The sequence below is a fragment of the Thunnus albacares genome, chromosome 13 (genome assembly GCF_914725855.1).
Source record: "Thunnus albacares chromosome 13, fThuAlb1.1, whole genome shotgun sequence".
In the NCBI taxonomy this organism is placed as follows: Eukaryota; Metazoa; Chordata; class Actinopteri; order Scombriformes; family Scombridae; genus Thunnus; species Thunnus albacares.
This window is the reverse complement of record NC_058118.1, coordinates 7789647-7816647: the sequence shown is the minus strand read 5'-3', so window position 1 is coordinate 7816647 and position 27001 is coordinate 7789647. Positions and strand designations below refer to the sequence as shown.

Here is a 27001-nt window from a genome sequence, read left to right as displayed (position 1 = left end):
TGTAAGAATAGTCGAATATAATAAGATCAGAAAACTTAATTTTATTACAGGAAAACAATCAGATTTAAGCTGTATTACAACACCACAGTAACATTAATGATATTACATCTACCCTCATGTTTATGTTACATTGATATGACTTACAAAAGGTAAATACTCTCCATTCTGTATACATATAATGTACAATATATACCCCAATAACTCAGATTTTAAATGAGGTGAGAGCACATGGAATAATGATGTCTCAGATAAAAAATAACTCATAACAAATAACTACTAAGCCAACTTCCCATCATGCATATTTCAGGCTGATCTGCTGCAGTAATTTCTTAACTGTTAGATATGTTTCAGGCAACATATCGAAAGTTTAAACTCACATTTTTAATCAGCTGGGAATTGGCACCATTGCTTGTAATTTGCAGACCAGTTTTTAATCCTCATTAACCATTTTTTTTGTCTTGGCACAAACTCTGAAAAACAGTGACAGCAGGTACAAACCAGTGCATGACTGCAAGGACCGTGTCTAAAACGCTCACCAGATGGTCCACGAGAGTTCCTGTTTCATCTCTGCAGGTCATGCTCCGTTGTAATTAGTGTGGGTGCAAGCCATCCAACAAACAAATCTTTAAATTACATGCTACCATAATAATGGCAAAGTTAAAAATGTAAATGGTGATAAAGGAGTTACGTATTAAAATGATTTAGTATATAAATCAAAGAAAACTTTAAATGTCCTTTCAAAAAGTTTTTGAGGAAATAGCATAGATTAAAATTCAATTATTAACTCTGTTGTGTGTATAATTATCCCTAATGCCACAAATATTACAATTAATTAACTCTTATTAAGCCTACTTAATTAATAATGCTTAATTAAGTAGAAGTTAATTACTGCAGTGGCACACTGGGGCCTTTAAGACTGGAGACCTCAGAGCTGAGAGACAGCCGTTACTCACTGATGTTTTAGTAAACGCACTTAATTCAAAAAAGAGATTTTAGCCTGTGATGCTTATACAAATTCACATTTGTGTAAATCTGACAGATTTTAGTCACGTGAAAGTTTGATTTGTCTCATAAAATCAATGGACATTAGAATAAAACCTAAAAGCTGTCTTGTTATCTTCTCGTGTGTAACGCTGTCAGATTATCCTCTCAGACAATCGGCTGTTTCAAATAAAACTTGCGTGACCTGGTCAATGCATTGTTGACATTTTGATTTGAATCCATGCAGGAGATAGTGCAGTTCTCTGCCTCGAGGTTGATGTCAATAAAGATTGAAACAATAATGCTAAGAGATTTTCATTTCAGCCCATTTGGGCCATTGATTCCCTGATGGCTGGCAGAAACTGAAATGCTGGATGTGTTTCAAGCTCAGCAGCAACAGTGGCGTTGATATCGAAGAACAAAATGCACGATGACTGGAGGCTTTTTAACAGAGCTGCTGCATCTAAATATTCTCATGTGGCCCTTGCAGCCATTTAACCACCGCAAGACTTCCACTATAATAACCAGTGGGTGATAAGCTACAGGCAATCATGCAGCAGCGCCTAACGAGCTTTTGTGTAGAGTGCCTGATTGTCCAGTAGACTGATGATGGCAGTTTGTAATTCTTATTCATAAATACAATGTAGTCTATAAATATTTCACACCAGTGCACCACACACAATGGTGGAGTTTACAACACATTTGTGAACAGTTGAGATGCAGGTGTGTGCCAACAAAATGTTACTATGGAAACATTTCACATGATGAGTAATATATCAGTAATTGTGATGTCAGTTTTAATTAGGTGAATTAAGAAGCTTGTATTCCATTAACACTGCACCACCTGTGCTGTTGTATGCAGCATTATTTAAAAGTCCTCTTTTAGTATTTCTCATATTTATATAACTAAGATATTGACTGTATATAAATTTATTTTTAAATGTGGACGTTACAACACAAGCTAAGAATCTACAGCTAAGCTAGCGGCTCTGTGAATCTGTACACGTTACTTTTACGTATTAGCATGCGGACATTTGCTAATTAGCACTAAACACAAAGTACAGCTGAGGCTGAAGTTAATGTTTTATTTATTTTTAACTAGCTTTGCAGGTATTTGGCCGTAAATTATGGGACAAATAGAAAATTTGATATGACAATGGCGTTAGATAAATAGTCAGCAGATCACCAAAGTTATTACAATTCATCCAGAGGGGTACATGAATATCTGTGCCAAATTTCATGGCAATCCATCTAATAGTTGTTGAGACATTTCACTCAAAATCACAAATGTTAACCTCACGGTGGCGCTAGAGGAAAAGTCAGTTGATCGCCAAAGTCAGTAGGATTCATCCTCTGGTTGCCATGAATATCTTCATGAAAACCCTCCAGTAGATGTTGAAATATTTCAGTTTGGACCAAATTGGTGGACCAACCCACATTGCCATCCATATAAAAATGAAAATAGGTTTAAATAGGGAAATTTAAGATTTCCAGTTGTACTCAGGTTTTCAGGTTAGAGACTCAATATGACTGATCCTCACAGTTAAATATTGTCAGGACCGTTCTGCTAATACCTCTTATTTTCAGTAGTTATTGCCAGACAGACATTGAGTTTGTTTTAGCCCCTCTCACTGATTGATCCGCCCCCGGGTGCTGGATCACACAGCTGTGAATCTCAAACCAGCTCTTATGCAATGATGAGCAAAGCAGATGTGGGTGGGGGGTGATCATCTGAATCATCAATTGCAATTGGCTGTTTGTATCGACGGTAATGTAACCGGTCAATACTTTCCAAATAGACACTCTTGATTTTCAGCGAGTGTGGGTGATCAGTCAGCAGAGTGAACTTCAGCCTATGACAGTGCGACGTTTTATTGGATATTTGAGCTCAAAGCTTTCAACGCATTTGAATCTCAGCAAATTCCTTCAACTAGCATCTTTCATCATTTACAGCGTGTGCTGCACTTATACATCTGTGCAGGGAAGGGTAACAGAAAATCACTACAAATGATTATTTCTCAGTTTTTTTCTTTTATTAAAAGAGCCAGTTCCAGTGTGTTTACTAGAAATTAACATGGAGAACAACTTCACAATCCAGCCATCAGGTTTTGTACTGCACTTTAGGATGCTATTATGGTAACATTATCATATTCAGCTATAACCAACAAAAGAGAAGACAAGACCGCAATTAAATCACTTGATGGGAAATCTTCAGTCAAGTCACCAACACAGGTATCAGATTAATCAGGTCTGCTGCTAATCAAACACGTAAGAAACGGAAGAGAAAGTACATGTGTTGTCACTCACGTAGAGCAGCCACTGTCCAGAGAGCACTTCCAACAAAATGTGATTCATCTTTCTACGCTGCAAAGCCTCGTTTCCCAAACCTCTTTGTGCATCCGGTGTGCCTACAGTATGTGTTGCACAACTGTTCTGCCTGGATGGGAGTTTGACGTCATGCTCACAAACTGTAGTCACATCTAAACCGATGATCAATTTCCACACACATCGCTTTTCTTGTCATCTACATCATTGTAACTCCACAGTGTAGAAACAAACAAATCACACCAGCTGCTAACAGCACAGTAATGCTAACAAACACAATTCAACACACCTTCATTCCTCTCTGGGAAGGCCTGTGTATATTTGAGATAATAATCTTGACACTGGCTGATTTGCAAGCTACAGATGCTCTGCAGAGTATTTCAGTATAACTCCACTTGAATTTTTTGCATATTATTTTGTGCTACAAGATGATTTATAGATGCATTTTTTTGGAATTTTATATCTGAGATCTACTCAAGGTTTCTCAAAGTTTATCCCACATATACTAAGTATATATTTTGTTGTATAAGAAGGCAAATTAAACCAGGTTTAACATATTGTAAATGCTATTTTTCACAAGCTTTGACTTCAGACAGTTTACCTCACAAGCAAACATAATATGCAAAAGGCCCATAAATAAATGTGAGGATATAACTGTGTCTGTATTTTTGACATTGTTATGGGCATTATTGTCATTCTGTATTAATTTTATCAACCAATTCTATTTTAAAAGTACTTGACATCACATCATGACATGAGATCAACTACATATAAATGGATGTAATTCAATTTAGACTGAATATTTTTGGTATCACTGCTGCAAAACCAGTCTTCTGGCAGTTTTGCTCAGCTAGTCAACAAACAATCAAGATAATCTAATTAAATCTTGCATCTGAAATACAGAACCAGTCAAAAGTTTGGACACACTTTCTCATTCAAGGCAATGGGAAGGTGTGTCCAAACTTTTGACTGCTACTGTATATGTAGTTTGCGTATGTGTGTTGAAATTTGCAGATTTGTATCACACCTATGTTAACATGCACAGTAAAATTTACAAGCTGTAACCTACTTGATAGCAACACATCTATGTAATGCAGGTTCTGTACATTTTTGTAATGTGTGTATGTCTATGGATATAATTACAATTCTTGTAAGCATTTGAATCTGGGTTTAATCCTGTGTTTATGTCCTTTTCATGGATTTGTTCGTTTCAAATTATGAATTAAAACTTCTGCATTTGCAAATTTTGATATACTTCACATGACAACACTGCAGAATTCACACATGTACTTTGTTACATGTTGCAAGATATGATACAAATATGCATCTTTTCAAAATTTCAGTCACAGGATTTATGTGTTTTGGCTTTTTAAAATCACCTGATTCTTGTATTTTTCAAGACAGGGTGTCAAATATTCCTGCTAGCACATTTTTCTCAATCAACTAAATGACCGAACAACAAAAAATTTCTGCTGAAATCAACACTGTTGCAGAAAAAGCAACATCACAGTTTTATATAACCACAGTGAGCAATAAAATGGGCTTTTAAAAAATACTTTATCGCTACATTTGACTCTTTCTTTTTCTCTCTATCATGCTCGTAAAGGAAGACCAGCAGGAACAGCTACAAATCCTACAGTTGTGCACGCAGTCACTCTGAGGTTAATACACTGCACCAAGGCAGCACAATGAAGCCTGGATTAAATTGGAACAATGTAAGCGACGGGCTTCCAGTTTCAAGCCCACTTTGTATCCGTCACCTTTAGCGATAAATGTGACGTACGAATAAAAGTCTTTGTGATATAGCAGCATTGTATTAGTCACAGTGCACCTCAAAGAATTATGAAGAGTATAGTCGGTACATGAAGGTAAAAACATCGTCTAAATACAGGGACCAGTTATTACAATATGAAAATATTACATTTGTTTAAGAGAAACAATCCATTATGAAAAGGAAGAGGGCGTCAGAAGAGCATCACAGGTGAGATAACATGGGGGGGTGAAACAGCACAGCATTACTATGATCATCATACCTGAAGAGTTCTTACCACCATTAGGAAGGAAGGAGGTGATCTGCTTTTTTTTCTTAAATCATCTCATCATCATTCCTATTGATCAATATCCTTAAATTCAGTATTTGGTACAAGGAAATAACACACTGTTTAAAAATAAGCAGTAAAATACAAACAGGAATAATTCAGTTCCCACAAATAAGCAATGCACGGATATACAATGTTTTCAAAAAGTTATCATACATACAGTAACAACTTTCAAATGTTTCCTCTTTTCAAGTGCAAAACACAAACAGAAGATTTTTTTTTACACACACTGACACTTACAGAGACACTGGCCCTTCACTTCATATGAATTAAGAGAAAATGTTCAGTTTCCTTTCGATGTGTCTCTCAAGTACAAATGTCTGAGGTCAGCATTGACGCAACTGCACAGTAAGTCCATACAGCATGGAATCAACGAAACTGCTTCGACAGCCATTTTGCATATCAAGTCCGTATAAAAAAGAAATCAAGGAGCGATAGCATCAGGCCCTCCTCAAAGATTAACACGACACCTACTGTGAGCTGAGCTGGAGAGACCGGAGGTGTGAACAGCATGTTTGGTTGAAGTCTCTCCGGCTGAAATAAAGGCGAGAGGTAAAAACAGGAGTACGGTATGTTGACCCACATTTACTGAGGTCTGATAACAGTGAGAGTGTACTACTGCAACGCAAAGCATGGCTGAAGGTCCATATTGTCACTGCAGAGTTGGAAGATGTCATTCTGTCCAAACAGCCTTTTCATACAAAACAAAGATTCATGTAAAAAACTGTAAATACACAGATTTATGTGTATACCCAATGTGATGAAGAAATCTGACTGTAGAAAAATATATAGCCTATATCAAAGTCACTTAGCCAGAAAATAAATCCAACAAGCAAAATTCAGAAACTATCATTTTACAAAGTCATATTTATAATGACACTGGCGGACCAAATTACATAAACTGAAGGCATTTTGGTTTTAGGAACATGTTGCAGGGCATTTTTAATCACAAGTTAAAATCTGGAAAAGGGGCGACTGGAATTTGGCTAAATATTATTATTTTAAAAATTCCAATAGTGCTTTGTTGCGCTTGGATCATGTGAACTCTGAGCTCACTTTATAATCAGTCACATACACTAGCTATTACCTTGCCTCCCTCTCTTAACTTTGTTAAATGATCTATAATCAATAAGAGCTGTGTGTCAAATCCCTGGACTTTCAGAGTGCCCAAGTGTCCCTGTCAGACTGCACAAATGTTTCATTTCCTCTGTTTTTAAAGGACTAAGAGAAGAGAACACGTTTAAAATAATAATAATAGGAGCAAAAATGACCCCTCTGCCCACAGCCTTGCATTAAGAAACTGAATCTTTCTTTACAGGTATGTCATACTTGACACTTTTACAATTGATGCTAGCAAAAAATACTATTTTCTCAAATGTTTAAATCTGAAATTACTGAATACATTAACAGCGTGTTATCAAAAACAGTGTATGGCATCAGTTTAGAAAATGTGCAAAATAATTCTCATTCTTAGCGAACAGATTAGAAAACATCAGTTCTCCACTAATCACTAATTCTTCCCATAAACAAACTGATATCATATGGAGTATTAACAGGAAGCTATGATGCTTTCAAAATCCTGCAAATCAAAACTGAATAAACTGCTATTTGCATCACATTTTTCACACTTTTTTGTAGCCCCAAATTTAAGAGATTGATAAAGTACCACACAACACAGAAGGCAATCTGCACTGACTTATGAGCCACAGCTGGAGAAAGAAGTTTTTCCAAGTGTTTTGTAATATGACGATACTTTGAAAAAACCTTTTTCTTAAAGGCAAGTTCCATTGTTTCATATCTTCCTGTGTCCAGTCTGTGCAGATTGGCTATAAAGGGGCTGTAACTGTAATTCAATGCGTACTGAATAGGACTCAGGAAGAGTTCACAGTGAATCAAGTAACCTTCTCTAATCAAACCAAAGCCTTCATCATAAGATCATGCATAGTCATGAGGGGCACAGTCAAGAAGTTCAGTAGGGACAGTAAGGCAAAAGAACATAGTGAGGGAGTAACAACGGGCATCAGCTAAAACATTACCATCTCTGGCAAAACAGTCATGTTTTTTGAGTCCTTCACTACGGAAGAAGATTATTTGAGTTCTGACTTTTAATTCAGAGCTCATAAATTTTTAACATGTGGCCCTAATCCTCTACCGTACTTCATAAAGGTAGTAAAATAACAAAATATAAAGTAGATTTGGCTTGAAGAGAATTCATAACTTAAGGTGTAATGTGAGAAATGCTACATTTTCCCCATTTTCTGGTTCTGTGATTCCATTTGGGAAATAAAAAAATAAGTAACCTGCCACCGGATGTTAAAACAAGTCAATCAAGATCAGAAATCAAAAGCATTTAGTTTCCATTTTCTCACAGTTTCTTCACCATAACACATTATAATGAATATTTTTGCTCCATGGTCTGACAAATTATCTCGACCAGAGAGGTTAAGCAGGATGTTAAATGCCTTGTTACTTTTACTGTGTCGTCTCCAATAAATCTTCCATGTGCTCTTTGAATTTTAAGAAATATCAGTCCATGCATCATGAAAGGACTGTTTCATGCTTAACACCAAACAAGAACAAAGTTTTTTTTACATCATAAAAAATAAATTTAAAAAATGCATTTCCCTTATGAATTAACCACAAAATAAACAGTGCACAGTTGGAGAAGGTCTGTTGTTTAAAGCACATTATAACAGCAGTAAAATACCTGCCAACTCACACGTCCACTCAAATATACCGTAAATCATGATGTGCATAAAAAATATATCTGAAAGTTCTGTTGAGTTGCGGTTTCAACTCTGTAGTAAATGTGTTTATAATGACTTTATTTCAGTGCTTTAACCTGCATGTTTAAGTGATTTTAGTTCATATGCATTAACTCTGTGTTAATGACAGCTGTACTTGCATTATATTGCTACTGTGAACACTTAATCCGAGAGAGGTTTTCAGTGCACAGCATTATTTTAGACTTTTAGACTATTGTACTTTTTTTCTTTGCTTATATACAGGTTGCTTCATTGAAATAAAACCATCCTAAGACATTTTGATGAGCTGTTTGTCCCTTTAGAGATAAGTTTCCCAGGTTTATGCTACTCACTTCTCCACTAGGTCTGTGCTGCTCTGCTGCACAGATCCTAAATACGAAGTAACCCAAAGACATGATAATATAAACCAAAAACACAGACTTTGTGACAAATTCTTATCCTTGTGACAATTAAGTTGTTGATAATAAAAGAAATTTTAGAAATGCATGGGAAGTAAAGTGCATTGCAATAACCTGTGTGTTGCTACATGTGGCGGAAACATCAGAGTGGTCGTAGTACGACATGAACAGTGAATCCCTTCCATGTTTGCGTTCACGTTCTGCATGCGTTTATGATTAATAGCAACAAAGTCGCTGTATTTCTGTGTGTGAGGCTGTAAATGTAAACGTCGGGAACAAAAAGGAAGAGGCATCAGAAAAAGAAGAAGTTAGATATCTGAGAGTGATGTTAGATCTATACAAAATATTGGCACATTATCTTATAAACAGTATACTGGATGATGATCAAGTTGTCTAAGAGTTACTACTTAAACAAATGAGCCATCCAGTCATTTGTCTCATGTTTCACAGTATTAAAAGTGCACTAATTGCCAAACATACCACTGTTTTTCAGTTGTAACATTTCTTTTAAAATGTGCTGCACTCGATCTTTCACGCTCATTAAAGCCACTTAAATCTCACTTTGTCTCCTCTTAACCTGCGGTGACTCTATGCGCTCCTGACCACCAGACCCTTCTCACACCTGCGTCTCCACACCATTAAGTTTAGGCATCAGGATACGAGGAGTCACCCCAGAGTTGAGGTCCCTCTCAAACTCCAGAAGCTGGCCCATGAAGTTTAGATTCGGGGACACCACAGGACGGCGGCTTCGCACGTATTTGTAGGCATCTGTCATTGTCATGAGGGTGTGCTTCATAAGGTAGGCGATGACAATAGTTGCCGAACGGGACACGCCTGCCTGGCAGTGCACCAACACTCCCTGTCCACTCTGATATGCCTCCTCTGTGGATAGGAACAACAAAACACATGATCTCAATTTTCTGAATTAAATAAGTAAAAATTGGCTTAATGCTGCCTGCTGGCCAGCTGTGAGATTATATGCTCATCATAAATGTTGTTACTGAAACTTGGTTACTACTATCACTATAACAATTAACAAGTACCTAGCAAGGCCTATGAAAAATATGCAGAGTTAAGCTCATTTACCACCAAAATGTTAATATGCATGTTCCTAATATCATTCAAGGTTCCGTAAAACTTCAGGGAGTTTATTTAAACTATAAATTTACATTTAACCAATAAACCTTCTCAACATTTCATTCCATTTACTAACTTTTTGATAAACACAAAACACTAAAGAAACTTGTCTGAAGGTGAATCTCTTCTACCACAGTGTGGGTGGCATGAGCAGGGTTGGGAATTCACTTCATGATGACAGTCACAATAGTCAGTGCTGCAGCTTTGAAAGGAAATAAACTAAGTGATGATCACATTGCAAGTCAGTGCATTCGTTCTCTTTTTTGAGTAGAAATAATCGGAGAGAAAAAAATCTGGTTATCAGGAAACAGTTACAGTTTACTGACTTCAGTGCCTGTAGATGTCTGTCATATTGGCCAGAACAATCATATTATCATTTATTACCTTTGCACTAATCATCAGCTACTTTAGATCGGTTACTTTATGAATGCAAGTTACTACGCACTGTTTTACTAGCCAACACTGCAACTACAACATATACTGTATATACACTCACAAACTCAACATAATATCAGAGGTGGAAGTCTCACCAATGAACTCAAAAACCTCTTCAAAGTATTGTCGAAGGTTTTGCTTGCTGTTATCGGTGGCTGGCAGCCTTTTGTAGCGCAGTCCAGAGTTGACATGGTAGAGGGGCAGATGTGTTGTCACGTTGACCACGTAGCCGATGTTGAGGTGTAGCAGCAGGTCCAGGTCCTGGGCGTCTCTCTCGTTCCCCAGAAACAGGAAGGGCAGGATGGGACTGACCACGGCGTTCTCTGCATCAGGAGTCATCACAGTCTCATCGGACAGAGAGGCCGGCAATGACGAGGAGAGCGGCAGTGAAAGGTGCACTGGGAGAAGACGAGACAGACAGAAAGTGTTGCGAGATGTCTTGTGCATTATGTGAAGACGGTTATGTTAGAGTTAAAACTGCCACAGAACAAGAGAGGTACACATACATAGTGACAAAATAACAAAAACCTGAAGTAAATCACCAGTGAAAACACAAGTGGGACACATTGGTCTGAAAGCTATTTAGCAGTATTTGTCGTCTATAAATGAGGTCTGGCAATGAGCACTAATGTAAATGAAAGAACTTGCTGAGATCCAAAGAGGCTAAATGTTCTGAAATGCAGGCGCAGTAGTCAAAAATACTGCAAGACTATTTAACTCGTCAAGGGGAACAAGCTCAGAATCATGACAGCATACACCAAACACAGAGAGGTTGCACTAACAAAGTGGAACTGCGGTCACAAGTTGAAAGTAATCAACAGGGATTTGATGGATAACTGCAGAATATAAGTGGTTGAAAAATACTGCTAAAAGGCATTCAGCCCAATATGACTAAGCTTTATGTTACTGAATGCAGTACAAATTGAGTTACTTCACAGATAATGTCCTTCAATGTGCTGTGCTCGCTGTATTTTTGCTTATACATTTTACCACTTGCAAAGGTGAAGTGTCAAGAGATTCTTACTTCTGCTGTTCTCCTCATCTTGCTCTCTGTTCAGTGAGTTCAGGGCCAGATGAAGTGACTGAGCTGACGGCAGAGAATGCCCTCCCTCCCTGTCTCTCTGCCATGGTTTGGGTTTGATGAGTGTGCTAGGGGCGGAGGGTGGAGGCGAAAAGGACACAGGTGATGGCGGAGAGGCAGAGCGGGGAGAGGGGGAACGAGGATATGCTGCATCTCTGTCATGCTCAGGAGAGTCCCCCATTCCTGCATCTTCGGCTTTATTCAGGAGCCTCTTCAGTGAATTCCTGCCTTCATCATACCCAGATCCTGACCTGTAGCCCATAAAATCAAGGGCGGCCATTTTGCCCTGCTGTAGCCGTCTTCGGCCAGCGTGGTCTGTTAGCTGAGGCTGCGTATATTCCTGGAGATTTTGACAGTCCAGGAGGACAAGGCCTGTTCCATTGCTACCATTTTGGACCTGGCTTGCACCAGTCTTCCCGACTCCTACTCCCATCCCGGCACAGTGATTCTTTTGGGCTTTAGAATGGGTCATCTTCTTCGCCAATTCTTCAGGCCAGATAGTACGCACACTGTAGTCATCATCATCGGGTTGGAACATACCCATTGAATGAGTTGTTCCCATGCCCCTTCCTGGAGGTTTGCCTCGGCGAGGGTTGAATGTCACCACTATGGGGTCGCTGCTGCAGTAGCTGCAGGTGGAACTGCCAGTCTGAGAGGCTTTAGGGTTGCAGCCTGTGACGCAGCTCTGTATTGCCCGGAGGGGGGCCGTAGAGCACAGCGGGGTACAGGGCAGGCATCCTCCTACCAGTTTTTTACGAAGGATAGCAGGACTCTCAAAGTTTCCAGCCTCACCGGAGCAGGAGGCACAGCGGAGGGGTTTGAACAGGCTTGCTCGGCAGTCAGACACAGTGCTGTTGGAGGAGGAGGTGTTGGAGGTGGAGGCGTTGGAGAGACACCCACCCAGATCTCTCAGGCCCATTTCTTTGCCTCCTCTCTTCATAGCTCCGACATTGTGAACACAGGAAAATGAGGTGGAAGAGCTTCCTCCACCTCCTTGGCAGCCAGCTGAGTGCCCCTTATACCCTCTGCATCTTACCAGCCTCCAGCAGCCGCAACTGAACGGATGGGTGCAGTCGATGGTGCAGGTATGGTCAGGGCTGGGGAACCCTCCGGCGTGGGAGGAGCAGGGGGAAAGGGGTAGACCATGAAGAATGTGAGGACGGTGATCCCTGGTACGGGACGGGCGAGGCTGGTTGAGTTGCTGAAATGAGATTGGGACATGGGTAGGTTGGGGGGGAGGGGATGAGGGATAGTTGGAGTTTAGGATGGCAGCATGGGGTACAGGGACAGAGTTGTGGTGGTAGGACAAACTGTGATTATTATGGCTTTGATGGACAGTTCCCAGTTTGGAATTTTTCTTGTGACTGAGAGAGGGAAATTCCTGGTCACTTCTGTTAAGAAAACTACTGTTTTCCTTCTCCTTTTCTCCCCTGAACTTATGCTGCTGCGCCTGGGCGGGGACAAATTGTAGGACCCCTCCAGGGGAAGATGAAAGCTGATTATGGCGACTTCGTTGTGACTTGTGTTCGGCTCCACCTGGCCTCCCTGCAGTTCCAGTTTTTCTCTCACATTGTCCTTGATCAAACTGTGAAGAGTTGCATTTTCCTCTGCCACCCTTTACACTTCCGCTGCGCCCTAATGAGTTGCTGAATCCTCCTCCCCGTCCTCCTTTGTCTACTGTCACCCTGATATCAATAGTATGTGTGTGGGACGGCAGCCGTGGGCCAAGAGTTACTGTGCCATTGCTGTGGCAGTGGCTAGGGATGTGTCTGACACCTGCTGGGATAACAGGCTGGTCGCCCTTGAATTTCTGTGCGCGGGAGGATCTGCGCTTGCATTCCAGAGTCAGAGATTTACAGGAGGGTGAATAGAAATGGGACTGAGAAGGGTGGAGATGAGGAGGATGGGCGACTTGTCCATTGGAGGAGGCTGATATTTGAGAGGAATGCTGTGGGATGGTTTGTGGAGAAGCCTCACACAGGGCTATGTTTTTAGGGCGCTGAATGACCACTATGCGCTCGTCAAGAGGGAGGGGAGGCATCTGGGTTTATGCAAAGCTGTCCAAAGAAGAGGGAGAGAGAGACAAAAAGAGAGTAGTCAGCAAATTACTGTAATTTCACAAACACTGAAAATGTGGGGCACACTTTACATTCCATCAGTTCAGATGTAAACAGCACATACTGATGCAAAACTAGGAACATTGCCTTGCAGCTATAAAATATTTAAATAGCACAATGCATACACATAGTTCTGAGCACAATTGTTTGTTCTTTTGATGTTGTGGTACAATATTGTGTTAGTGAATTCAAAAAGGATGATGGTCAATTATCTGTGAAATGTAAAGTAAAACCCCAAATCCACCACCACATACCAAAACATACCAAGAACAAATACAAAAACAAAAATGTTGCATCTCAGTTTTGGCCATGAACACACATAATTCCTTTCACATTTGCTGCAAATGAAAGGAGAAAATAAAGGAGAATATACCCACTGAGGTGCATGTTTAATTTGAATGGATAACATCGTAGCCAAGAACCACTCAGTGATTACCTTTACCGAATCCATTTAAACATGCATGTCACACTCTGCTACCTGCTTATACCAGGGCTGCTTGTCAGGAATTGAATGCTCATTTATATTTACAATAGTTTGACATTCAAATTTAAACTATTTCCCTGTAATACAAATTACCATTAGGATATAAAATTCAGTACACGAAGATTTAAGAGTATGTACCTGTTTGCTGTTAGCGGCAAATAATCGCAGTTAATCCTGATGTCAGCGAGGCTTCTTAGAAGCTCAGTCGCAAAGGCTGCATAAAATGAACTGCAACTCCCTCTGAGGACTCATCATTCTTAACAAGACACATTCACTGATGTGAAATAATAAACCAAGCCAAGTCATGACTGATGATAAAAATAACTAAATATAAAACTGGATGTGCACTGCTCTTTAAGAGGAGCACTATATAATGATGTCCAAGCTTTCATTGCTATCTTTGCACCGCTTTGTCACAGAAAAACAACACAGCGACTCTCAAAGTTAGCCAATGGCTCAGTGGATTCTTGGAGCACAGTCACATTAAAGACTGTTTAATGCTGAAGAGCCATGTGATTATCTGAAATGAAACACTTCCAGCCACCAGCCATTTGGCCTGTTCATCCTACCTCTGGAATAAACCAAATTAACTGGATCCTTTGGGCCAATTAAAAATGAGCATTTGTCTAGGCCATGGTATAAACAGAAGGTCACCACATACACAACAATACAATTCAGCTGGAGAGAAAGCTTTCTCACCATGACACAGCAAAAAGAGATTAATGGACTGTAGCTTATAAATATGCACTTTGTAATAAAATACACATAGGAGAAGGTTTTTGTATCATTAAATCACCTTTATGATTAATGTTACTATTAACATGTTGGTGCAGTTACTCCAGGACTTTACATTCTTATATTCATATGGTACATTCATTATAAGGATGCTCTCAAATGTTCAGATGAAATATTATCATTGTTAAGGTGAAAATCCACCCTCTTATACACACACTGTTAAATATGATCAATATGTGTTGTTTAGTGCACCCAGGAGTTGTTCAGTTGATGAAGTGCTTTAATTTACTTTTTAGCCACACTAGTGGCGAGGCTATGCAGGTCGGGTGGGAGCATGTTAGCACGCTAATGTTAGTATTAAGCTCAAACAACAGCTGATGTTAACAAAGTGCAGAGTTCTGTTTGAAGGAGAGCAAGAGAAATAATGCTCTTTACTGTAGACATGACAAGTATGCAGTCTGCTTGGCATTCTGTTTGTGGACGCTTCTTGTATCTCTGCCTCGTGTACGATGGATTCTCCTCTTGTGTTTGTAAGTTGGCGTACACTGGAGAGACACAGAAGCACTTGCTTATTGATTGCAGTGGGCTGATGCCAAAACCTGAGGTTTACTTTTGATGTTTTAGATCATTAAAAATATGACTATATTCAAAGGGTCTTTTCACAGTTCACAAAAAAGCAGATTTTTCCATGTGCTTCTACAGATGTCTGTCTAGATATGCAGATATTTTCTGAGGTTTCTGCTGCCACCCCAAAATAGCAGTGAATGGAATTTTCTTTGTGGTGCTCAGAGCAATTAAAAATTCAAGCTCAACATCCACATCTCTACTCAGAAACAATGGCCTGGTTACTCTGGATAATCCAAAGACCTCAGCGTCAACAATTTATATAGGAACTACTTTCTACTGAAGAAATAGTCCCACTTAAAATGGGTGGCTGTGTATTCTCCATTGTCTTTCTTAACCTCTATTGTACTGAGGTGGAGGCAGAATTCTCAGAGACAGATATCTCAAAACCTGGACAAGTAAAACCCAAACTATGTGCATGGCCACTAGGGTTAGGTAGGAAAATATGTTTTTTGTAACGTAGGTGAAGAAACCCTTTAAACTGCTTAAGATGCACAACCAACAGCACGTAATTGAAACATTGCATATAGTTGTTTGAAACAGTGTTTGTTAGGGTGGATTTTCATCTTAATCTTAAACCCTTTGAGCCATATTTATAAAGAATCTCTCAGGGAGTCAAACAGGGAACCAGGAGGAGTAGATAACTGTGGACAACACTGGCTGACAGACACAGAGTGGGTAGAGAGAAAATACAGGGAGACAGATTATAACATGACACTATAAACCACAGACTACAGAGGAGGAAGCAACACGTCAAAATAATCTGGGGATGCCTTCAGTCCCAACACAACACAGATACCGACCCACAGAGAACCACGCTCCAGTGTCGCCATGCTTATATCCTCTGTCTGGTGATGGTATCCTCATCTTTTTTTTTTTTTTTCCTTTTTCAGCCTTGCCTGTGGTGGAGGGGGTGGGGGTTACATTGACCCAGTTTTATCATGGTGGAAGTCACTATCACTCTGATCACTTTTCTCTCACACACTGTAAACTGCAGCCAGGCTAGTGGCCTTTTCACTCACTCATAGTCATAGCTTCAGCAGACAGTAAGAGCCAGAGAGAGAGACATGGAAAATACTCAGACATAGTAATGCAGTGATACTTCTTGAATTGTCACCGGTACACGTTAATGATATTTCACAGCATAACAGATAACAGATAATGCAGTACTGACTATGGTGAAGCATTATTCTGGAAACATTAAACCATCTGATGGACTGGTTAAGTGACAATAAACGTTTCTGTGTTGGAAATTTCTCAAATCTTTAAAAGGAAATAATAAAACGAGCATTGAAATGATCTGCTTTGTCGTTTTATCTTGGATTATTTGATGAGGTTTCAGTCAAATGTTCTGCCAAATCTTCATAATTAATCTCATGTGTAATGGTAAATTTAGTGCATCAAGCAATATACAAGGCTCACAAAGTACATGAAATACAACAAATGAATGCAAATAGTACAAAGTGGTTGAACAATTTTGCTTTCTTGTTCACACAACATCTATTGCACGTCTGTCCGTCCTGGGAGAGGGATCACTCCTCTGTTGCTCTTCCTGAGGTTTCCTCCATTTTTTCCCTGTTAAAGGGTTTTTTTAGGGAGTTTCTCCTTATTCAAATTGAGGGTCTAAGGACAGAGGATGTTGCATTGCTGTAAAGACTGTAAAGCCCCCGGAGGCAAATTTGTGAATTGTGACATTGGGCTATACTAATACAAGTTGACTTGACTTGAACAGAAATGAGAGCAGCGACTGCAGTGAAACACATTACAGTCATGGATTAAGTGCATAATAATTGAGAATAATGTCAGATGTGATGGGTCTGTGGGCGCACCAAAGAGCAGTCAGGTATCTGTCAGTGTAGCTGTTTATCACAAATATTTTTTTTTACTTTGCATTCTATGTCATGTTCATATTTTTAATTGTTTAAGACAGAACAAGTGTAATGCAAGTGCTTGCCTGTGTAGAGCCTTCTCATCTGCACAGTAGATTACTGCAATAACAAGGTACATTTAGAAGAAAACTAAGAGTTATTATGTGTTTACATCCTGAACCTCTGTGGTCTGTCGTGGTGTTTTGGTTTTGGTTGAAGACAATTAAGAATTTAAATGTCCTGTCATCATCTTGTTCTCTGGACCTGAAGGCAGACTGCTGCCAAAAGTGGTTAGTGACAGTAATCTGCTACAAGAATAAAACTGTAAAAGGGTGTGAACACTGTTGATTATGAGGTTAATTGAATTGTGTTTAATTAACTGTGTTTGTATGAAATTACTCCAATTGGTTATTCCTAATTAATCTGTCTTTCTAGCACATTAATGGAATCTGATAAAAGGTGTGTAAACTACCTGCGGTGCCATCGTGCAGTGCATGCTAAATGTTGCTGTTGTGTGTCTTTTCAAAAATGAGCCGCCTCAATCTGCTTCACTTAGAAGTTACAGCCATACAGTACGAAGCGTGTATAGACATATTTGATACTTGTCAAATAAGGAAACTGTTGATCACACAATTAAAGACACAGACTTGTTATCAGTTTGTGATCTGACAGTTTTTATTGCCGCCTTGTTAATAGCTTCAATTGGCAGATCCAAGCCTCTGAGGTGGCAGCCAATCTGACAGCTCATAAAAAGCACAACAGAGCGTAGAGTGCTACTGTAGAGTGGCAGAGCAGAGAGACAAACGTTAAGTGGCTCATTACTGACTGAGAAATTGTTTTAAAAAAAAAGGAACTCTTCGATCAATTTGAAGGCCCCAATCAATGTCTTACTGACCTGAAGATGTCAGACAATCTGCACTGTTTACTGTGTAAATGTGTATAGATTCCTAAATCTGTGAGGTAGCTCCTCCCTTTGTAAGAATCACAGCTTAATACCAAGTGCATAATTGCAGCATAATATATATCAGACAACTCATATTAGTGTGCGAGATTGCATAATATACCTACCAGGCACATATGACTTCAGAAGTTATGAGAAACTTACAGAGGAACCGAGGCATAACAGCCTATATGAATATTTGACAGAGTGAACCACTTATATTAGGCTAAATAAACAAATGTTGCAGGTTGGGTCAGCCAACGTAAAGGCAGATGCAAGTGTATGCGTATGATTAGGTGCATCTTAATATTTGAGGATAAAGGCTAAGGTTTGCTAAGCATTGCAATCACGTTAGCTGCTTCAGAATTTCAAGCACATGAAAGTGTAGCGAGATGAAATGCAAACTTACACAGATGAAAAGAAATTAAAAAAAAAAAAAAAAGAAGAAGAAGAAGAGTGCCACTCAGTTCAAGTTAGCGAGAGCCAAGCCTACGGGGGAGATCATGACGCCCTCCGTCGGCTCACTGCTGCTGCTCCCCACCAGCAGAATGAAGATAACAGCTTAACAGTCACAAGCATGAGCCAGAGAGAGTAGAACGGTACACATGCTAATGTCTTTCCAGATGATTTAACTCTTTCCCAAACACCTGAGTAAAACCTGCAATATTATACATAGTTGTGATTTATTTAAATACTTTCAATCATTCCTTTTCCTCTGCCTAATACCTCTGAATGACGTGATATAACTGTTTGTCAGTCAAAATTCAATCAGAGTTGGAAAAACTTTAAGTGGCAGGTATAAAGATTCATTCATTTTGTTTTGAAAAGAGAACAAGAACATGACATAATGTGTACTGACATGCATGAAATGATGAGGCCTCACAAACAGAGCAGGAGGACAGTACAAGACTTATAGTAGAGGGTAGACTATAAAGAATAATATGTCACTGCGCACCACAGTAATAAGTCACAGTGTAGATTTAGGCAGTGTGGTGTACAGTACGTCTCCAGCTGCAGAGGTAGTGCAGTGAATGTTTTTCTGTTGAGGGGGCTGGTGTTTTTGGGAACAGATGGCTGTCTGGCTGTGCGAGATTGATGGCGATCTTTCCGTTCCTTCTCTCCGTTCCGGCTTAACAGTATGCGGCTCCTCCATCAGAGGCACCTGACAGCCAAACACCCACACAGCAGAGTGGACAACACAATGGGGCTTGAAATAGGACAAGCCAGAGGAAAAAAAAACAAGCAGTAATATGAGGATGTGCTCAATTGCTGGCTTGGAAAATTGCTTGAGTTATAGAATCTATTTCTCTGCTGCATGAAAAAGATGTTCACAGATCACAGTGGCAAGCTTCTCGAGATAGTGGAAAGCAGGAAATTAGTCATCTGAGTCACTCTTTTTCCAGAGGCTGATGGTCAGGCTGTTTCCTGTCAGAGGACAATCCACATCTCTACATTTTTGCTCGTGTTTAGCTCTGAGTTGGCACGAAATGACAGGAGGCGGTCCACTTCTTTCTTTTTATGGTCGTCCACACGCATAACCAAACTGACAGATGGATAGCAAGAGCTGTGGGCGCTGGTCACAAAGGAAAAAAGCAGTAAGATGTTCACAGTCATACACATAACAGCATGTGGAGAGATTCCTACATCCAAACACAGACTGGGGAGGTTTGCTGCAGAGCTGCTGATGTGAATGAAAATCAATGAACAGATTCCGGCAGTGAGGACAGTGGTGTCAATGTGTTTTAACTGTAAGAAAATGTCTTGACTGATTTACGCTGTCAGCAAACTGACAGAGGTTACTGACCGGATCTGTGACAGAGCTAAGATAGGAACGTGACGGGAGCTGGACACTGTTAACTGTGTCTCATGCAGAATTAGTAAATTAATAACACAATTAGTAATTCTTGCATAAAAATCCAGTTCTTCTAATGCCAATACATGGTGGCACAAAAAAAGGACTAGTTGTGATATTAAAGGAATAGTTTGACATTTTGGGACATACGCTTATCTGCTTTCTTGCTGAGAGTTAGATGAGAGCATCATTACCACTCTCAGTTTTACAGGCAGTTAGCTGTGGGACTATTTTATTGGCCTGGAGCAGGGGGCCGTTGGTTACCTGGCAACCTCAGCTTGACGACAAGACTCCAGGAAGTCTCTAGTCCTGGCCAAGAAATCGTCCAGAACATAACCTCCTGTAAAACCAAAACTTGTCATTTTTACACCTCAGTTTTTGTATAGATTAAACAAACGAAATATTAGAGGTGCTAGTAGGCAGATTTTTTAAATTTTTAGACTGAGTCAGGTTAGCTGTTAAGCTGTGTGTCCAGTCTTCATGCTAAGCTAAGCAAATCATCTCCTATATTCAGACCCTAAGTATAATTTGGCAATACAATGGTAAAGTATAATTCTAGATGGTCTCTGCTTTGTCTCTGTTCATTGTGTGACAGTGCTGCTCCACTGCACACCAGCTGGCCTGATTGTAAATAGCCTGTGTGAGCTGCCTTGAGTCAATTTTTAACTCAATAGCAACCTGACCACTTGATTGTCAATGAGGAACTAAAAGGAAAATAAATCAAAGTTGCTCCCTGTGTAATTTCATATGATGGCAGCTTTTATAATCTTCAGGAACATCAGGAGTTGCACATGTGTCTACCATCAGACTTCCAACTTGAATGCTGAGACATTAGGACAAATTTAAAAATTTACTATACATGCTATTTTAGGAGGAGCAAAAGAGCCTTCTGCTAAAAGCAAACGTTTGCCTCATGAATTTAAAAAAAGACTTTCCTTGACTTGCGCCGATGTTGATACCAGAGAACGAGCTAATGCACCAATTATCAGGCTTATCAAGAATTAAACACTCAAGCAGGATTTGTCATAAATTTTTAACAAGCCAAACAGCAGAAAACAGACTCTGTTGGATTGCTAAACCCTGAAAATACATTTGGTTAACAACTAAAGCTTTATAGGTAGTAACATTCAATTCACAGACCAAGTACCAAATTCACAAACCAAGTTAAAGTCCAGTTCTAAGAAATACTGATAATTTGCACAGCACTGTAGTGGGATAAAGGTTTGTCTTGACACTGGTGTCACAGCAGCATGTAGAGTCTCCCCTTTAACATCCAGCAGGGTGGAAATGTTAATTGTAACTGCAGCAGAATGGGTTGTAAATGTGAAAAGGCAGCAGATAGTGATGTGCCTCCTGCCCATCACAAACATGGTATGAATGATAACGACTATTGAAGCACCTGCAAAAACGGCTGCTTGCCAAACAAGGTGAAAAGCACCTTTAATTGAGATATTCAACCCCAGACTTCTTGAACTTGAGACATTTATGTACTAACAGCGAGATGTAATAAGCGTGGCATGCAAGTGAATGTCAAGTGTTTCTGACACAAAGACTGAATAATTAATCAGTTATATCCACGCTACCCTGAAGTATTCTAAACATAGTACAAATTATGCAATATGTTACAGTATGTTTACATGTCAGGTGTTTGTGTGAAATAATGAAATAACTGAGGAGCATCTCAAACAACAGAAAAACAAAAGACCACATGTAGTTACAGATTGAAAAAAAGAATAAGTCTGAGTTGTAAAAGAGAATTGCTGGCCTCAGAAATGCACAGCGGTGTGGGCATAAAGTCATTATGACTCACACTCTAATCAGGCTTAAGTCACACGTCTAATGATGTAAGATTTACTGGGGACAAAGGAAGAAGACTTGCAACTTGAGCTCCTTCTGCGTGAGATGACGTGCTTGTGATTCAGATGCCCAAATGAGAGTGTTATGTCAACAATGGCATGATAATAGTACAATAATGACACATGAGGATGAGCCTCATAAACATTAATTTGACTTTACGACATGTCTAAAACACTGGTCGTCCTAACGTTGCATTAATCCTAAATTACTTGAAAAGACAAATTCATCTCCATGTTCACGACCATTCTGTGTTTTGTTTTTCTTTGTTTTACTGTCTCAACACTACAGGCTACTGAGGGCAAGTCAAAATAATTACATCACCTAATCTCCACAGTCAGCGGACAGAAAGTGATGGAATCAACAGCACAAACTGGCCAATCAGTGGGCGGCGTGATAGGAAACATTCAGCCGCTCCTTCTCCCCTCCACTACTGTCCAGTCAGACTGATTTAACACTGAGACAAATACCTGACTTTCAGGACATACGCTCACATAATCCCCACACAACCATGGTTATAAATAATCTACATAATCTCTACTTTTGATATACTTTCTCTAAACTCACTGTAACTGTAATCCAGAGTGTGTGTTGACCTTGAGCACATCACTTTCATAACAGCACCATAACACCACAAAAGTACATTTTAGTAGGATTATTTTATATGTGAACAATTTATTTGGTGGCACTTTGGTTGCAGAGCAATATTTTCCTGGCTGTTTTAGATATAATGCAAAATAACATATTTTATTCACAAAGCAAATCAATGCTAATCAGTTACACATAGCACCTCTGTCAGCACAATAGTCTCTATTCAAGACCATGAGGAGAGCTTCGCCTGCAGCTGCAATGTTATTATAATGATTCAGGAGGAGTTTGACCTCAGTGCAGTTTAATAAGAAAGCCCCCCAAAAGACACTATCCTAAAATAGAAAACTAAAAATAGAAACAGACAAAAGCAGCTTAGAGAATGGGTTTTTGGTTGGTTGGGATTTGAGCCCTGTCAGATAAAGATAAGAAGAACAACAATATGCTTTAAGTGTATTTTAAAATCTTTACAGAGTGATGTCAGTAGGATTGGTTTGAAAAAAACACACTGTCATGTTAGAGATATCTATGAAATAATCAGCTGACCACTAATCACCATCAAAATGTACTTTGATGCTTGCGCCAAGACATTTACGTCCACTAAAAATCACCCCAAACTGTAACTTTCTCATATACTGGATCATGTTGAAAAAGATAGACAGGCGTGAAAACACGATCCTTCAAATGAATTGTTAGAGGCAACAACTGAACAAACGTGGTATAATATTACCACCTGACACAGTCTGTGTGAGTGTGTCCTGTTGCAGTATTCGATCGATTTTGTTTCTGTATTTTGATCTGAACCAGCGAAGGTGTTACTGCTCGGATTCGGATACACAGGAACCCTGCAGGAACTTGTTGAATCAAGCAAGCGCAGGTCCGCGGATCCACTGTCTCCCCAAAACATTTATTCTCCTTCAGGGTTTTTAATTTTTTCACTGCAGAAAAACAAAACCAAAAACTACCTGACGCTATTCTTTTTGACAGGGGCTTGCTCAACTTGAACAAAAAATATCAACAACATCTGCCCAGTTGCAGTGTGGTAACAACAGTCTGTTTCTATTTCCCCTCTGGAATTTTATGTAAGATCATCTTGATATCCTAAAAGAAAACCTCAGTGAAAGTATGAGCATGCATGAAAACAACAACACAGGACACCTTGAGGCTGTCACAGCATCTCCCTCAGCGTCACAGCCGGCCTGCAGCGTCAACAATTGGAGGAAGGGAAACTTAATAAGATGATTATTATTGATGGTGGGAGTAATATAAGATTATGTTTGGTGTATTCAGTCTTGTCTGGAGACACCAAAAGCTCTGCCATGTAGTGACAATAAACCCTGATCACATATGTTTTAATGTTTCATTTCATATTTTCTGGCCTGAACTGTACTACTCATTTAAAGCAGCATCTTAGCCTGTGTTAAGCCTGATTATCTTTTGATTAGATGTGTTACAAACTTTTTTTTTTAACATTGACAGCCAACAACTTATGACCTTTCATTTTCATTTAAATTCTTTTGGCTGGTACAATTATAAGATGTGATGAAGTGATATTAAACTAGTTATAAAGTAAAAAATAAAGTGCTTACAAATGGCACTGATCTCCTATATTCATTAATTTGCATTCATTCACCTATGCAGATGACACATTTGTAAAAAAAAAAAAAAAAAAAGGATATTAATGAATGGATGACAAATAGCTTTCTGCCACTAAATAATGTTAAATGGATAAATGAAATCAAATTTAATTACCTTTGCAGTGCTCCTGTACTTTTAGGAATAATCAATCATCAGTCAAATCGAATCATGTAGAGCGTAAGATCTGATGATACACAATATCTTTCCTGAAATAACCAAAGTCAATTCAGTTATTGTTAGATTGAAACATTAGACCGATATGACAAATGGCTGCTCGTGGTTTTATATGAGGAGGTTTATGAAAGCAATGAGAGCAACTCAAGAAACCAAAACTATGAAATAAAACATAAAAAGCAACTTCAAACTGTGAGCTGCGGAGCTGGATCTTTATTGTCAGCGGGCTGGTTTCTATGACTGATCCTGAAATATTACAGACTGATATTAATACAGGTTTAAGTTTTAAATTGGTTTGTATCTGTCCCTGCATTGCTTGAAAAAAAAAACATATTCCTGCAAATGCACTGCAGTGATTCTGTACTGTTGTTTGTCTTCATATGAACACACTACCTGTCACACACAAGATATCTGAGCTCACTATAGTTAAGAAAATGAATTCACAAGCTTTAACCATGTATATGTCTGATTTCCAAATGAGTCTGAATGTGTAAGAACATTTCAGCTCTCATCAGTCAGCTACAGATGTGTTTGCTCCTTCGTCTCTGGAGGATCTACATCCAGGGCAGGAAGACTTGACTTTCAGCTGGATTTTTGCACAACTCACAGCGTGACTGACTGGATGCTTAACATTCAATTCAATAAATCATAGCTGCTATTCAAAATCTGTGCAATATGCTCATATTTGTCCCTCTCAGCAGCTCTTTGTTGCAGCAGCACAAGCAGAAAACAAAGCAGCTATTAATATTTACAGTCCTCTGCATTGTTGTTCATGGTGCTATTCTGCAGGCTCGCAATGGAAAATCTATTAGTTCCTTTTTATACGGTCGCTAGATGGCGCGCTGCCTAATTTCTCTGTATTTTTAATCGCGTTTTCGCTGCACAGTCTTTGAACCTTTATCATGATGAGAGAATAAAGCTGATGTGGGCGACAGGGCCCGAGCCAGCAGGCCTACACTCACTGATCCAAGTGCAGATACTATAATTAAGGTTTATTTATTATTATTATAGTACTTGGCGCATTCACATGGCTGCAGCTATGTGTCTAAATGAATAAAACACGCATGCAGCTTATTATGGCAAACACTCATAACTGCTGACATCCTCCGGGCAGCGGTGAATAACACGAGGATGCATTGCTTGGTTTTAATATGTGGCATTAATTTAACTGCAAATTAAAATACACGAGAAGCATCAAGACATCCAGAAAGAGATTTTTTCTGTGCTGTAAGCTAAACCTGACCAACACGTAGAGCTGTGACAGCCGCGACACTGGACACAGGCTGCTGATGGGGGACTCATAGCCTGCAGGCCGACCGGACAAACCGCTACCATACTAAAAAAGAAACATCACTTACATCAGCTGTGGCAGTCCCGGAGTGTATTCATCATTTATGCGCAGCGTAATGATGAATCCTCATGTTCTGTAGTGGCCCGAGTAGCACGACCCGCTGTGTTGGTATGATCCAGATGTGTAACACCTTCCCTGCCTGCTCGTTTGTTCATGTACTTCAAAAACACGATTAAAAAATAGACCTGGTCTGACTGGAAGAGGCAGAGCTCTGCCGGATTTCTAATGATAGAAGATAAATAAATAAATGTCATCAGAAGTGCTTGGCCAACTCAGCTGGCGTCACGTCTGAGCGTGTGTCACTCTGCGCTGCGATGCGTGTGTGAGCAGACACTGACTGGGGGGGCGGGGGAGGAGGAGGAGGGGGAGGGGGAGGAGGGGGGGTGGGCTCTATTGTCTCTACTGTGGATGACATCATCCCAGACCAATGGCGAAACACACGAGATGAAGGGCTCAGGGGCGAGCACGCAGCACGTGCGGGCTGAAGGAGGAGGAGAAGGAGGAGGAAGAGGAGGACGAGGAGGGGGAATATGATGATAATGATGGTGATGATGATGGTGATGATGATGATGATGATGATGATGATGATGATGATGATGATGATGTTGATGATGATGATGAAACCTGCCAGATAACAACTCGTACTTAGTTTGCGTGAGATGTCATTGAATAAAAATATCTTAAAGTGCATGAAAGATCAGCTCACTATTGAGCACCAGAGGTGGAATATGAATACATTCACTCAAGTACTGTACTTAGATTTGATGTACTTGTACTTGAGATTTTCAGATTCATGTTGAACTTTTTACTCCACTATATTTCAGAGAGAAATATAGTACTTTTTTACTGCACTGAATTTATTTGACAGCTTTAGTTAGTTGGGTTACTTTACAGTTTAAGATTTTATGTATAAAATTTATGATGACCTCATAAAATGTGATGCACAGTTATAGATTAAACTACACAACAATATGAAATAATATAAGTTAGCTCCACCTCGACAAACTACTACAGTAAAATACTTAGACCATAATTCATGTAATAGCTATATATATTATATATATACCAGTAGAGAATACTTCCTCCTACACTGTTAAGCACTATAATAATATGTATATATAACACACTGTAGAAACATTACAGAAATATGTACTTTTCATAGTAACTTAAAATATAGTGAAGTACATGGAGAAAGTAAAGTTCAAGTACCTGAAAACTGTAGTTAAGTACAGTACTTGAGTAAATGTGCATAGTTATATTCCAGTTAGTAGTTAAGTGGTGCATTTTCAAAAATTGCCACATGAACTTTTTTTGTTGTTAAAGATGATGTTATTATAATATATTCATGATATAGATGCCTACATTATTTTTCCTACATTATTTTTCAAACATTGCATGTCATTTTTTACCAAATGATCAGTTTTGTCACGCTTGTCTTTAGTTCGGTTTCCATTAAGAGTATTCTGAAATGTGCACACACACACACACACACCATTAGCTGTATCTGTGTGTTATTTCTGGCAAAGCCGTCTTCGCTTGAACAGAAAAAAAATCC

At 39.4% G+C, this 27001-nt stretch overlaps 1 protein-coding gene and 1 long non-coding RNA gene across 6 annotated transcripts in view; one reads left to right on the top strand and one right to left on the bottom strand.

Annotated features, from left to right (window-relative positions):
* Positions 1–27001, top strand: part of LOC122995185 — a 37520-nt gene that overhangs the window by 3699 nt on the left and 6820 nt on the right. Inside the window, exon 4 of one of the 5 annotated variants that reach the window (XR_006406754.1) lies at positions 482–2215. The exons of the other annotated variants lie outside the window; for them this stretch is intronic. This is a non-coding gene — a long non-coding RNA (uncharacterized LOC122995185). Of the gene's footprint in view, positions 1–481; positions 2216–27001 lie in introns of those variants that run through there. 5 annotated transcript variants of the gene reach the window in all.
* si:dkey-175m17.7 (dual specificity protein phosphatase 10) lies at positions 2274–25737 on the bottom strand. Its single transcript, XM_044370210.1, has 4 exons — positions 25454–25737; positions 11165–13278; positions 10236–10538; positions 2274–9450 (listed from the first exon to the last, which is right to left on the bottom strand). Exons 2-4 carry the CDS (start codon positions 13260–13262, stop codon positions 9185–9187), a joined length of 2667 nt encoding a protein of 888 aa, XP_044226145.1. The 5' UTR covers positions 13263–13278; positions 25454–25737; the 3' UTR covers positions 2274–9184.

Bases quoted from the DNA above. Each gene is read 5' to 3' on its own strand.
- si:dkey-175m17.7 (XM_044370210.1), bottom strand. From the start codon at position 13,262: ATGCCTCCCCTCCCTCTTGACGAGCGCATAGTGGTCATTCAGCGCCCT. The intron at 10,539-11,164 runs GTAAGAATCTCT...GTCTTCTCCCAG, and splicing joins AGATGAGGAGAACAGCAGAA to TGCACCTTTCACTGCCGCTC. The intron at 9,451-10,235 runs GTGAGACTTCCA...TCCTATCCACAG, and splicing joins AGAGGTTTTTGAGTTCATTG to AGGAGGCATATCAGAGTGGA.